Genomic DNA, 15,475 nt, shown 5'->3' with positions numbered 1-15,475 from the left:
TGTGCTGTGCCTCCTAGCCCAGGGCTACGGTCTTCCATCCAAGCAGTATGCCCTGCTTCTCTGGCCAATGCTTGCTTGTGTTGAAAGAACATTGGTCAATCCAAGATGAAGATCTTGCCAACAGAATATCCATCCTAGATGTTTGGATAGTGAGAAAAGACTAATTCATTAATGTACTATTCATGCACATAATAACCCATGTTTATTAGAACATCTACTATGCGCCAAACACTGTTGTAGGTAGAGAAGTGCAAATTGCTCCAATTTGTCTGGAACCTTCCTGGTTTTAGAACTTGAAGTCCTGTATCCCAGGAAACCTCTCTATCCTGTGTGAACCAGGATGATTGGTTATGCAGGGGTCGGCACTAGTGACATAATAAACTAGACAAGTCCCATTCTATGAGGAGAACTACTATGAAACAGCCTGTTATACATTTCTTTGTTTTATCATATAATTTTAAAAGGATGGGGTTTTGTAGAGGGTTATCAACAAAGGTTTCATGAAGAAGGCGACATTTGATGTCCCCAAGACACTGAGGGAATAAGCCAATTAGAGATGTGATGGAAGAGTATATCCCGCTAAGAAAGAAAAAAAAAAAAAAAAAGCTGCAGAAACCCCAAGGCAGAGAGGCAGGATAGCCAGTGTGGGGAGAGCAGAGGTATTGGGTCCAGGTCACATGTAACCTTTCAGGCCACGTGAGGATTTGGGGTGTTTTTTGAAGAGGTGAGAAGAAATTGGAGGGTTTCAAGCAATGAGGTGACATGATCTGACTCAGATTTTTTAAAGGATCACTCATTCCCCAAGAAATAGACTATAGAGTTAAAAGGTGGAAGTAAGAAGACCACTAAGGAGATGATGTCAACATCCTGGGCAGACACGGAGTGGTTTGTGATGAAGATGATGAGAAACAATCTGATTCTGGATCTATCCTGATGGTGGAAGATATCAGACATGCTGAGATTGAATGTAAGATTTGCAAGAGAGATGAATCAGCAGTGATCCCAAGACTTTGAGCCACAGCATGTCAAAAAACAGAGCAGCATTTGACATCAGAATGGATCAACTAGAGAAAGAGCAGATTTGGTGGTGGGGTTTGTGGTTTGCAATTTAAGAACTTGTGTTTGAACATATTTACTTTGGGGACTAATAGCCATTCAAATGGCAATATCAGGAGGGCAGATGCCTGCTTTTCTCCATTGAGTTTATATTTGCTGTGGGTTTGTCATAAATGGCTTTGATTATGTTAAGATATGTTCCCTCTATACCCCTTTTGGTAAGAGTTTTTATCATGAATGGATATTGAACTTTGTCAAATGCTTCTTCTGCATCTTTTGAGATGATTATGTGGTTTTTGACTTTTGTTAATGTAGTATATGACGTTGGTTGATTTGCATATGTTGAACCATCCTTGTAAACCTGGGATGAATCCCACCTGGTCGTGGTGTATGATCTTTTTTATATGTCGTTGGATTCGGTTGGCTAAAATTTTGTTGAGAATTTTTGTATCTGTATTCATCAAAGATATTGGCCTATAGTTTTCTTTTTTGGTGGTATCTTTGTCTGGTTTTGGAATTAGGGTGATGGTGGTGTCATAGAATGTCTTTGGGAGTGTTCCTCCTTTTTCAACATTTTGGAGAAGTTTAAGGAGGATGAGTATAAGTTACTCTTTGTATGTGTACTAGAATTCACCTGTGAAGCCATCTGGTCCTGGACTTTAATTTGTAGGGAGTGCTTTTATGACATATTCAATTTCATTTTTAGTGATCAGTCTATTCAGTTGATCTATTTCTTCTTGATTCAGTTTTGGCAGGCTGTAAGTCTCTAGAAAGTTGTCCATATCTTCTAGGTTGTCAAATTTGTTAGCATATAATTGTTCATAGTTTTCTCTTATGGTTTTTTGTATTTCTGTAGTATCCATTGTGACGTCTCTGTTTTCATTTCTTATTTTGTTTATTTGGGTTTTTTCTCTCCTCTTCTTGGTGAGTCTAACCAGAGGTTTGTCAATTTTGTTTACCTTTTCAAGGAACAAGCTCTCGGTTTTACTGATCTTTTCTATTGTTTTTTGAATCTCTATTTTATTGATTTCCTCTTTGATCTTCATGATTTCCTTCCTTCTGCTGACTTTAGGTTTTGTTTGTTCTTCTTTTTCTAATTCATTTAGGTGGTGAGTTAAGTTGCTGATTTGAGATTTTTCTTCTTTTTTGAGGAAGGCCTGTATTGCTATGAATTTCCCTCTGAGCACTGCTTTTGTGGCATCCCATAGATTTGGAGTGGTCGTAGTTTCATTATCATTTGTCTTGAGGTATTTTTTAATTTCCTTCTTGATTTCCTCATCAACCCATTGGTTTTTAGTATCATGTTGTTTAATCTTCATGTAGTAAGTTTTTTCTCATTTATTTTCCTGTGGTTTATTTGTACTTTCATGCCATTGTGGTCAGATAAGATACTTGAAATAATTTCTATACACTTAAATATGTTGAGGTTAGCTTTGTGCCCCAATATGTAATCAATTTTTGAGGATGTTCCATGTGCACTTGAGAAGAATGTGTATTCTGATTTTTTTGGATGTAATGTCCTGAAAATGTCAATTAAGTCTAACTTTTCTATTGTGTCGCTTAGGATCTCTCTTGCCTTATTGATTTTCTGTCTAGAGGATCTGTAGTTAGTGGGGTGGGTCAGGGCTGGTGTTGTCCTTTGGAGTCATCAGTGTATAGATGTATCTACAGCCAATGAACTTAACCAGATCATGGTGAAATGAGTGTCAGCAAAGAAGAGAAGGAATCTGTGGGTTGACCCTAGCACATCCCAAGATTCAGAGTTTTGTCGTTTTGTCCTTTTTTTTTTTTTTTTTTTTTAGTACCCACAGCATATGGAAGTTCCCAGTCAAATTGGAGCTGCAGCTGCCAGCCTATGCCACAGCTACAGCAATGCCAGATCTGAGCCACATCTGCAACCTACACCACAGCTCTTGGCAACACCAGATCCTTAACCCAATGAGTAAGTCCAGGGATTGAACCTGCAACCTCATGGTTCCTAGTCGGATTTGTTTCCAGTGTGCCACGATGGGAAATCCAAGATTCAGAGTTTTAAAAGAGACCAAGAACCATAAAGGAGATGGATAAGGATGCACCTGCAAGGTGGGAGAACTTAGGACGAGTGATGTCCTGGAAGCCAAGTGTGGGAAGGACAGAGTGACCATGTTTGTCAAAATGCCGGTAGGTGGGAGTAAAGCGAAGACTGGGATTTGGCCACTCTGTTTGGGAGCTCATTAATGACCTTAACAGAAGCAGCTTTCTTTTTTTCAGTGATGGGGTGAAAACTTAAGCTAGATTCATGATACCTAGAAAGAGAGTAATGGAGACAGTAGCCATAGATAACTCCCTAGAAGAACAGGAGAGTGGTTGGAGGAGAGTGTGAACTGAACGAAGGATTTTTTCTCCTTATAGTTGTAAAGTCTATTGCATATCTCACATTATAGAAGTAGATTGTTAGAATGATCTAATAATCTAGTTTCTATTCATTCATTCAAAAACACTGATTAAGCACCTAATAGATGCTTAGGGGCTAGGTACTGCAGATGCAATTATGAACAAAATATCCAAAGAGTAATCTTTGAAAGTCCTCTCTTATACTTTCAATGTACTTCCTAAACATCTCTCAGGGCCTCCAGTCATTTTTTTTTAAATTGACTTAGGAAGTTGTGTTAGTTTCAGATGTACAACAAAGTAAAACAGTTATACATTTACACATATCCATTCCTTTTCAGATTTTTTCCCATATAGGTTATTACACAGTACTGAGTAGATAACCCTGTGCTATACAGTAGGTCCTTCTTACCTGTCTATTTTACATATATTTGTGTATATGTCAATCCTAAATCCCTCGTTTATCCCTCTCCTGTCCACATTTCCCCTTTGATAACCATAAATTTGGTTTAAAACTCTTTGAGTCTGTTTATGTTTTGTAAGTTCTTTTGTATCATTGTTTGTTAGATTCTACATATTAGTGATCTCATATGATATATGCCTTTCTTTTTCTGACTTACTCACTTAGTATAATAATTATTATATCTATCCATGTAGCTGCAAATGGCATTATTTCATTCTTTTTATGTCTGACTAATATTCTATTGTATATATATATATATATATATATATATATATATATATATATACTACATCTTCTTTATCCAATCCTCTGTTGATAAACATTTGTTTTTCTTCCAGGTCTTGGGTCTTGTAAATAGTGCTATGATGAATACTGAGATGCATGCATCTTTTTGAATTATGATTCTCTTCTGGATAGATGCCCAGGGATTGGGATTTCTGGATCATATGGTAGTTCTATACTTAGTTTTCTAAGGAACCTATATACTGTTCTCCATAGTAGCTGCACCAGCTTACATTCCCACCAACAGTGTTGGGGGTTACTTTTCTTTGCACCATCTCTAGCATTTATTGTTTGTAGTTTTTTTTTTGGGGGGGGTGTTTTGTTTTGTTTTGTTTTGTTTCTTTTTTTGGCCATACCTGTGGCATATGGAAGTTCCTGGGCCAGGGATAGAATCCAAGCTGCAGCTGTGACCTATGCCATAGCTGCAACAACATCAGTTCCTTAAGCCACTATGCCATAACAAAAACTCCTCTTTGTAGATTTTTGGTAATGGCCATTGTGACTGAAGGGAGGTGATACTTCATTGTAGTTTTGATTCTTATTAATGAAGGATTTTTTAAAAGATAAAAATGTATGTGTTTGAATGTTGATGGAAGAGATCTGTAGAGCGAAGCAATTTCATGATGTGGGAGATAGAGGTGACAATGGGAAAGGCAATGTACTGGAGAGGACAAGGAAGTCTGTGATCCATGAGACAGAGTTAGACATACATAGGAGCAAAGACAGCTACTGTTTTAAAAGGCAGGTATTTGGTGGTTTAAGAAAAGGAAGTTCTGGGAGCTCCTGTCAATGGCTCAGCAGTAACAAAACCAACTAGTATCCATGAGGATGTGGGTTTGATCCCTGGCCTTTCTCAGTGGGTTAAGGATCTGGTGTTGCCATAAGCTGTGGTGAAGTTTGCAGACATGGCTCGGATCCTGCATTGCTGTGGCTTTGGCATAGGCCAGCAACTGCAGCTCTAATTCAACCCCTAGCCCAGGAACCTCCATATGCCACAGGTGCAGCCCTAAAAAAGACAAAAAAAAAAGAAAGAAAAGAAAAGGAAGGTTTTTTTTAGAGAAATAAAGTTCTCAAATGACTGCTTCTACTCTTTTAGGAGATTGGAAGCAGGGTCATTGTCTGAGAGTTATCTAAGAGAGAGGGAGAGTGAATTGAACAGGAAAATTTAGAAGATTGCCAGGCAGCATGAAGGGTCACTTGAGGTTAGTGGTCATGATTCTAAAGTTAGACCCACCACCATGCCTGTCTCCAACCTGGGTTTTCCCTAGCCATATTCAAGTTGATTCTTCCAGAAAACATAAATTCAGCACACATTGTCTGTCAGACTGTATTATGGATGACATGGATCCAGAGGGAGCCCACTGTCAAGATGGGGAAACAGACCCATCAACAGCCACATGAAGTCTGGGGCAACATTAATCTTAGAATAACTATCCTAAGCTGGGTTCACATAGAAGGGACATAGGTCCAAAGAAGAGATCCATTATTCTTACTAGAGATGATAACTGAGCTTATTCCTGAAGGGAGGGTGGGTTTTAGTCACATGAAGAGGCAGGGAACTGCATGGGGAACAGACAATAGCATGAATGAATGCTCAGAGGTCTGAAAAAGCAGGATGTCTTCCAAGCTGATACTCAAGAGCAGGGTAGTCTGATAAGAGGCAGGAGAAGGTAGGACAGGAGTGCGAAGGTCCTCGTTGTCTGAGAACCCCTTGCCAATGGCATTAGAGGTCCCCAGATTTGACTCACTAAAGGATGTAGAGGTTCAACCTCTGCCACATGCCTGGGCCTTGGCTTGGTACTTGGCCCAGTGTGATCTAACTTGACTGAGGTGATGCTCACAGCCCCATCCCTCAACACCTATTTCTGAGCCCTGCTCACTTCCAGGGTCTTGACTACATTGGGCCAATCGGAAACGTGACTCATATGCCCTCTTTTTAGAAACTCATGTCTGGCCATCCCAGTCTGCTTTGGCACCAGGGCTGTGCTGAATTCAAGCAGGAAAAAAAAAAATGTGCAAGTAAGGGAAACTCTAGCCTGCCTGGATGAAGGAGCCTTGGACTTGACAGGTCCTGGATGCCTGAGGTGGCTCACCCCCTTGGAGTTAATTCAGGAGTGTTTGCCTTGCTCTGAAGAATGAGGCTACACCCATCACAATGCCTTGGAGCCCGCTCCTTGCAGCCAGCAGGGCACAAGTTTAATGGGGCAGGAGAGAACGAGGCCTCTCTCTCCCAAGTGAGTCAGCTTCAGGGGTGATTGGCCAAATGGGTGGACATGGAGGAGAAAGGATAGTACAGAGCTAAACTCTCAAGTCTCAGAACTGACACTTGGGCAGCAGAAGGATTAGTTAAATTGGTCAGATCACACTTATGTTTACAACATCTTAAAAAATGCAAATTTTACAGAAATACATGTATAAAAACTGGAGATCTCATAACTGCTCAGTGCTCATTCCTCCTATTTTTGTCCCTATATTTATTTACATTTATCAATGGTTTCTTCTTACAAGAGTAGAAATATACTATATACAAGTGAGTTGGATTTTTTTTCCTCTTAGCATATTTTAGGCATCTTTGAATTTCAGTAGCTATTAAAGAAATGGGATTGGAGAAAATGTGGTGGAAGGGAGCGAGCACACCTCAGCTGAGTGCTCTGTACCCCTGAGCCCTCTGTGACTGGTGTGCAGAGCACACTTTTGAAGAAGGGCTTCCTGGCCTCTTGTGTCCTGCAAGGATGTGCTTTCCTGCCACACAGCCCTCATCCTGGTGGGTCATGAAGTGTCCTCACACAGTGTTAACCTGATGGTGTCCTGAGTTAGGATTCTGATCTGTAGTCACTCAGACAACAGACTTTAGATACAGAGGAGCCTGATGTCATACCCAACGTCACCTGACCCAGGCTTCCCAGAGGGTCCCTAGTCGATGTGTATGGGGCCCATTCCCGGGAAAAAGAGGGTGATGAGCCCCGAGCCTGTGAGCTTCTGCTCCTCGAAAAGCACAGCTTTTCCGGGTCCAAGCCTTGCTTTCAGTGGTCTCTCATCTCCTCTCAGTCTAGCTCAAAGAAAGGCAATGGTGAAGCACGTGCCTCAATGTCAGCTCCAATGGCTAAAACACCCCCCTGCATACTTCACATCGTCACTTCCTCCATCCTTTTCTGTAACCCTTACTCTGCTATATTACCCTTTGCAGCACCTTTCACCACTGCAAACATGACATCACTGGTCAGCTGACTATGCACCCATAGGCGACATCTGGCTGGCAGCCTATTTTCCTGCTGCCCGCAGGCTAGGACTGTTTTTCTTTTTTTGAAACATTTTCCCAGTGTTCTAAAAACATGGCAACACAAAACCAGGGAATATGGGACAGAGCAGTATGTGGCCCTTGTGGCCTGATCCACACACTCTGTCCTTTCCCAGAAAGTTTTTTGACCCTCATTAGGTAATTATTTGTTTTTGTTTGTTACTCCTGTATTTCTTTTTCTCTTCCTACCTTCATCATGCAAATACCACAAGAGTGGGAACTTTGTGCTGCTCAGGCCATATCCTTGGACCTAGAATAGTGCTTGATGAAAGCAGGTGTTTGGGAAATGTTTGTGGCTTTTTTTTTTCCCATTGTATGAATGAGAGAATGAGGACATTGAAGATGCCTTTCAAAGCCCAAGATTGAGAAGCATCTTGCAGTGTCTCAGCCTTACCCTGTGCTCTTATCTACCTTGAAGAACCCAGGTCTGGGGTGGAAAGAATGGGAAACATGGCAGAGACTGGGTAGGAGCAGAGTGCATGGGAGAAGGATCACAGATACTGGAAGCCAGGGCAGAGAAGGAACAGAAGGACTAGGAAATGGACAGGGAAGTGGCAGCACTGGTTCCTGAAGGTCCCAGAAGCTGTAGAAACCTAACAGGCAATTCCAGCTGATTTGCTCAGCACCATCAGCCATGAGAGAGGGAAGGGTGAGACTGCCAGAATGATAGTAAGGGCTTCTGTGGGCTCTAGTTAGGACAGCTTTAAATTATGAGCATCCAAACCCTCCTGTACGTTGGGGCCACTCCACTACTTCTTTTTCTCCTTAAGAAGAATTTTAAGACTGTGGGATTTAGATTTATCAGGCCCATGATGATGGCAACCCCACAGTTGTTGGAATCTGTTTTACATATTCTGTATATTGATTCTACTCTTTTTGCAAGTGTATTTATCTCTAATGTAAATATTTCTGCATCATGCAAAGATGTATTTATACATTCTGTATTATTGATTTTCCTCATGCTACAAACACATTTGTCTCTTTGTTAATTAAAATATATCTGGGAAATAGTAAGACTGACTTATAGAGAAAGGTACGGGGAGGGAGGGAGGGAGGTGGTGCCGGGCCGGGTAGACTGTCCTTGGCCGTAGCTGAAGGAGACATTGTGGGACTTCCAGAAGGTGCTGTTTTGTGTGTGTGTGTGTGTCTTTTGTCTTTATAGGGCCACACTCGCAGCATATGGAGGTTCCCAGGTTAGGGGTCTAATCAGAGCTACAGATACCAGACACAGCCGCAGCCACATCTGAGCCACATCTGTGATCTACACCACAGCTCACAGCCACACCGGATCCTTAACCCACTGAGTGAGACCAGGGATCGAACCTGCAACCTCGTGGTTCCTAGTTGGATTCGTTTCCACTGTGCCACGATGGGAACTCCCTAGAAGGTGCTGTTTAATTGGAGAAAACTACTCTAGAGTCAAGGGATGCTTACAAAGTACTTTTGCAAGATACTGCGGTGCACTCATAGACTCATAGGAGTCAGTTCTGCTTTCAGCTAAGGGGAGACCCTCAAAACCAGCAATCCGGGCCAGGAGATACAGAGAACAGCTCCTATTGGTCCCAAACCCTATTGATTTCAATAGAGTACAATTGAGTAAGAGGTAGTGGCTCAAAAGAAAGCGTGGAATAGAGGCTAATCTTTGCCTGGGGACGATCGTGAACACTCATCATTATAAGAGGTGAAGCAAGGATCTAGGCAGCTGATCACAGAGCTGGGAGTAAGCTGCTAAGTTTTCATTCCTGCATGTGACACTTAATTAGTCAATCCAGACCCAGGCAGGCTTCCTCTTCCAGGAAGCTTTTCTTTAGCTCTGGTCCATGGGCCAACTGCTTCTCCTCTTTTCTTCCAGGGTCCCTCATGCAGATGTCTATTTTAGCCCCTTTCAGATTTGAGTGAACAGTTATTTTTGGTTTACCTCTCTGACCTCTCACCACCCCTTACTATGAGGATGCTCACTTATCCATTCTTTGCCTCTGTGCCTTACCTAGTATCTACTTACTAACTAGCTAGCTGTGGATGCGACCCTTGGTTGAATGATTTCAGCCAGTTGCGTCAGGCATGACTGGTTTCTAGAGACACCACCTGTGACAGGCAGATCCTATTTATCCCTCTTTGGGGAAGGGGTGCTTGGAAACTTACTAGCAGTTGTTGCTGAAGAGATTAATTTGAGAAACAGGATAAATTAAGTGTGCTGCTAGTACAGCCTTCCCCAGGCTAAGCCTCCCTTTCTTGTTTGGATGCACGTTCTGTCTGACAAGAACATCTGTCTTCCTCTGACTCTTGGCTTGGAGCCTGATTGGCTGGCTTCCCTTGTTCTTTTTTATTCCTTTTCCTGTGTCCCTTCCAAAGCTGCTCACTCCGACAAGAGGATGAGTGCCCAGGGAGATGGCAGCTCTTGTCTAGAAATAGCTGGCTTGCTGTTCAAACCTCCAAATAGCCTTAGATAGGTGTATTCACTCCGAAATATGATGGTAGCACCTACTGTGGGTTAGGAAGCTTGAAAACTCTCCTTGAAGGAGGGAATGTGCATTTGAGATGGGAAAGATCCCCTGACACAGACTCAAGGCTGCAAGAGGTGATGGATGATGGCCATGAGGCTGGCACAGCAAAGATGGCGGTGGTGTCTGGGGATGGAAACAATGACCTCTGCGGGGACAGAAATGGACATGAAGCCATTAACATTCGGGCTGCCTGCTTGTATTCCAGGGATGTTCCCTGAGTTTCTGGCCGGGGGCACCGTTGCGAATAAATACCAAGAGGAGAGAAGAAATCTCCATTTCAAATGCAGGGATGAAACAGCAGTGCTGAGCTCCTCGGCAGTTGCGCATTCATTCCATCCTTGTACAAACTGCAATAATTTAGAGCAGTTCAGTATTTAGACTCAACTGTGTAATTCATCCTGATGTTTCCCATTCATCAAAGCCTCATGTTTGTTTGTATTACCATGAGAAAAATAAAAAAATGTAGGAAAAAAGATCCCCCCCTCCTCACTACAGGCAGATTATGACGGAGTTACAACCCTTGGGGCCCTTCAAGCAAAGAAACATCTTGCTTCAATTAGATATAAATAATGAACAATAATTAGAAAGATTTCTTCATCGAATTTGTTATTTTATGTTTCCTTTCATCTGTAATGTATTGAAATGAATACTGAGCTCTGTTTCTGGGCCATGTAGCAGGGCCTGAAGGAATTCCATGGACTGTGTCTCCTAAACAGGAGGAAACATCCATTGCTGGCTCCTCTGCGTGCAGGGTCTGTAGGCTGGTCTATTGCTGAGGATACATGGGGCTGCTTTGACTCCAGGCCTCCAAATTTTTAGAGTCCCAGGGCCAGACATAAAATAATATCACAGAATAATGGCTACTAGTTCCTGGGGACTGAGTTTTGCATCAGTCACTACTCTAAGAGATGAACACAGATCACCTCATTTCATCTTCAGGCAGCCTTTGCTGCAGACTCTGCTTCCAGCCATGTTTTTCTTTTTTGTTTTTTTAAGATTTGGACACTGAGGCACAGAGAGGTCAGCTGACTTGCCCAGGCCTGCCGTGTTAGTGCTAGTGGAGCTGGGAAGGGCCAGGCAGGTAGTCGGACTCCAGATTTTCTGCTTTACCCACTCTGCGCTGCAGCTCTCTGCTGTCATAGTGAGCTCTTCCTGCCACAGAAGCCATGAGGGATGGAGAGATGGCAAGGAAGGTAATGGATAGTGATGTCTTCCCATGGGTAGAGGTGGATGCTGGAACTTCAAGGGGTTTGCAGAAGTGGATAAATAAGATAAAAGGATTCCAGGCAGAGGGAGCTCCATGGTCTGGTGCCATAAATGGGGACCATGTGGGATTTCTCCCTTCAGCTTTGGCTTTGGGGTCATATGGAAGTGAGAACAACAGCTGGAGATGAGATCAGGAGGTGGAGGGTTGTGTAAATCAAGCTGAAATGGCTGGATCTCTTCGTGGGAACCATGGTTCAGATTGCTGGAAATGATTCTGGCTGATTAAAAAGGAGAGACAGAAATTCCCTTGTGGTGCAAAGGGTTAAGCTGCCCAGGTCACTGCTGTGGCATAGTTTTGATTCCTGGCCTGGGAACTTCCACTTGCCATGGGTGCAGCCAAAACAAAGAACATAAGGAGAAACAGATTTACAAAAGAGAAATAAATAAAGAGCAATCAGGTTGGAGCTTGGAGAGAGAAGCTGGCTCAACACAGAACTTTTTTTTTTTGGTAACTCTGTCCTCTCAATACATTAGTCAGATATGCTCATTTCTTCAGACAATTGAAAACTTCATGTCAACTGGTCCTTCCTGATCTGACATTACCCCTAAGAAGGCACTGTCCCTACATGCCCTGCTTGGAATTCTGCCCCTGGGCTGCAGATGGGCCTTCCAGATGCACTCCCTCCCTGCATGGTGCACCTGGCCTGAGCTACTTGCTTCTCCTCCATGTATAACAGATCAAGGTTCTCAGAAGTGCTTTGTTTTATCCTCACCACCTTTTGAAAGTCAAGAGATTTCACAGATGAACCTAGACTTCTTCATCGCTAAACAACTTAAAAGACAACTGCGTGGAACTCCAGAACATCTGCAAGCTTTGGAGGGGTTGTGTTCAAAAAATTGTCACCATCCCTGTGTGTGTGTCTGCAACATGCCAGCTCTAAGTGTCAGAGACCAGTCACCATCATCAGTCTTGCCAATGCATTTGTCTTTCTTGTGCTTGTAGATATTCAAGTTGGAGACCTTCAGTGTACAGCCTTCTGTGTTGCCCTTTTGTACTGTGACTGTCTGTCTATATGTTTCTACAGCTAGACTCCAAATTCCTTGAGGGCAGGAGTCCTATCTTACTCATCCTTTGTCCCTCAGGCTCAGCACAGAACCTGGTTTTAGGTGTTCAGTGACATTATGGAGTTAATCTACAAGGAAATGTAACTGTGATAGAATGAGGGAGGCCCTGGCAAGTCATGCTCCAGGCTGGGACACTCGTGCTGCTGGGGGTTGGGAGTAAAGGACGTGGACGGTGGGCCATACCCAGGCTCAGTCCTCTGGCGGGCCTTGCAACCCATGTGTGTCCCTGCAAGGTATAGCATGTACCTATGTTTCATGGCCATTTTGCATTTCAGGACATTCCAGGACCTGTCTAAACAAGTGGAGATGTCTTATGGCACTGTCCGGGATTCTGCAGTGTATGAGTACTTCCGAGCCAAAGGCACCAACCCTCTGGAGCAAGACAGCACATTTTCTGAGCTCTGGCGGACCATCAGCAAGAATGGAGGGGCTGACAACTGTGTGTCCAGCCCTTCAGAAGGCATCAGGAAGGTAGGCAGGAGCTGACCACTTGGGCATGTGTGTGCTATGACAGGGGCCATGGGGACTGTCATGCTCCGGGTAGGAGACACCTTCCCAGACATATCTCCTTTGAGTAGCCCTGTCACTTGCAACATGTCCCATCTTCAACAGCTTAGTTAGGCATTTCTCACAGACATGAGAGTATCAGGTAAAGAGGCATACATTCTTTAGATAGATGCTCATTTTTTGGCAGTAGAAGCAAAGGCATTGGTCTTTAGGTTCCTTCTAAGTTTCCAAATGGTCAGGGAAAAGCAATTAGATTAGAGCCCAAGACATAGACCTCCCCCTTCATGGGCTTATAGGATGGTGATGTGGAGGGGCTGCTCCACTCCAAATGGGAACACTGGGCAAAGCGAGTGCAGAAGGAGTTCCTGTTGTGGCTCAGTGGTGAGGAGCCCGACTAGTATCCATGAGGACGCAGGTTTGATTCCTGGTCTCGCTCAGTGGGTTAAAGATCTGGCATTGCCGTGAGCTGTGATATAGGTCACAGGTGTGGCTCAGATCCTGCATTGCTGTGACTGTGGTCTAGGCTGGCAGCTACAGCTCCAATTTGACCCCTAGACTGGGAACTTCCATTTAGTGCACGTTCAGCCCTAAAAAGTGAAAAAGAAAAAAAAAGCAGATGCAGAGAACCAAGTGAGAGGTAGAAGGAAGTGGGTCACAGGGTTCAGGGGAGAGTGGGAACACTGTAAGACTGTGATATGGAGAGGCAGTGTGCTCAGGAGATGATGATAAGGACAGCAAGCCCAGAATGGAGGTTGAACTGGGAGAAATTGAGGGAGCACTGGGTGGGAAGAATCCAGGCCAGAGAGAGGAAGGGAAGAAAAAGGTTAACACATTCTTTGGGAGTGGGTTAGACTTTGTTCATTTATTTCAGTTAATTTCGCAATTAATCATGATTATTCCATTATACAGATGAGAATCATAGATGTGGGTCACGCTCCTTGTTAGGTTCTGATGCCTGGGATTCCAGACTGAGGAGTGTGGTGTTCATCCACCACGTGCTGTGGAGCCCTTTGGAGGTCTGTGATGAGGAAGATGGTAGGGTGAAGGCAGGTGTCATAAAGATGTTGCTGTTGATGACACCTTCTTCGCAGTGACCCTCACATGCAGGGGCTACTATCTCTGTCGTCAGTGAATGATGCAAAAAAGATGTGAACTGTGGCCACCATTGCTGCCTCTCTGGGTAGACCAGTTGTCCAGCCTATCTTGCTCAGCATCTCTTCCCTTCTGTTCCTTATTTAGCCTACCCAACCTTCACACATTCACACACACACACACATACACCTGTCTAGCCTGCCTCAGTGTATCATACCTTTCCCTATTCATCTATTCTACCTCTGTGGAACCATCTTACAGGCCCTCACATGTAGTCACTCATGCATACACTCCCATTCCTCACACATACTAGTGCACACACATATTCCTGTACATGCATACCTGGGTTCCACCATCCCAGCCACTTGGCAATTCTTTGGCCTTACTGGAGAGGACAGCTTTCTGCCAAAAGCTTCCAGGCCACAAGGGCTTACCATCCTGCTCCTCATGATGAGAAAAATCCTCAGCAGTCTGCCAGCCCCTCCCAGGAGAGCCCTGATGGGGTCCAGGGAGAGAGGCAGAGCCTGAGTCCTGCTTCAGAAGCAATGGGGCACGGCATCTGGCATGGTGCCTGAAGACTGCACTCTATGTGGAGTGGGAGCCCCTGGGCACATGTGTTAGCTTGGGGCAGTTAGCTCGGGGAGGCTTCTCCCTGTTGTTTAGCCAAGTTGAACAGGAGACAGTGTCTGGGCTCTGGAGCCTGGCATAGTTGAGTGAGAATCCCAGTTCCACAGCTCACCAACAATGTATAATTGAGCACACCACTCTTCCTATTGGGAATCTCTCAGTTGAGAGAGGCCTGGGCAACTTCCCATTTGGAGGTCTCTTTAGACACTTAAAATATTTAAAAGTATGTGTTATAGTAGATTTGGAATGTTTATATTTAACAAAGTGATATCTTAACAAAAATAATAAAATGCAACATAAATGTGCTAGTCTCATGCTCACAAGGTTTATTAAAACCTCTTACTTTCTCTTGCACAAAGAAGGATGGTGCTCTTACCTCGAGCTGCTGGTTCCTCTTTCATCCCTGACAGTGGATTTTTGTGGCTGTAGGTGACCTCATTTGGAGATAATGAATACAAAGTTGATTTAAAACCTTTTATGAATGTAAGGCTTGGGCCAAATGGCCTTCGAGTTTCCCTTCTCTGCTTTCTTTGTCTCTCATAAAGAGTCAATACTCCCATCCAAACTGAATTGTTATGAAGATTCATTGCAGTGATGCTAAAAAAGAACTTATGAGAGAAAAAAATAGCAGCTTTTGATTTGATCAAACTTCTATTTATTATAAGACACTTTAAAGAAAATAAAAAGGCGAGTCACACCCTGGGAAGGGCTGTTTACAATGTATATAATGAATATTGGGTTAACATCCTATATGGGTATTATTTGAAGAACTTTTATAAATTAATTTTAAAAAAGCTCAAACAATTTAATAGAAAAATGGGCAAAAGACTTGTACAGAACTTTCACAGAAGAGGCAACACATATGGCCAATAGTCATATGGAGAGATGTTCAAAATCATTAGTGTTTCCAGAAAATGAAAATTAGAACCATGAAGATATATCACT

General features: G+C 43.3%; 1 protein-coding gene across 5 annotated transcripts in view; it reads left to right on the top strand.

Annotated features, from left to right (window-relative positions):
* GRID1 (glutamate ionotropic receptor delta type subunit 1) overlaps positions 1–15,475 on the top strand; it is a 688,013-nt gene that overhangs the window by 627,381 nt on the left and 45,157 nt on the right. For all 5 annotated transcript variants that reach the window (XM_084996422.1, XM_084996423.1, XM_013983389.3 and 2 more), the window contains one exon: positions 12,580–12,775. In XM_084996422.1, coding sequence (XP_084852548.1) covers positions 12,580–12,775 — 196 coding nt within the window. The remainder of the gene's footprint in view (positions 1–12,579; positions 12,776–15,475) is intronic.

Source organism: Sus scrofa, chromosome 14, assembly GCF_054392235.1.
Source record: "Sus scrofa isolate SSC_HxYL_T2T_F1_AM1 chromosome 14, Sscrofa_HxYL_maternal_Yorkshire_Landrace_v2.0, whole genome shotgun sequence".
Lineage (NCBI taxonomy): Eukaryota > Metazoa > Chordata > Mammalia > Artiodactyla > Suidae > Sus > Sus scrofa.
The sequence above is the reverse complement of the archived record's forward strand: the minus strand, read 5'-3'. Positions and strand labels throughout refer to the sequence as shown.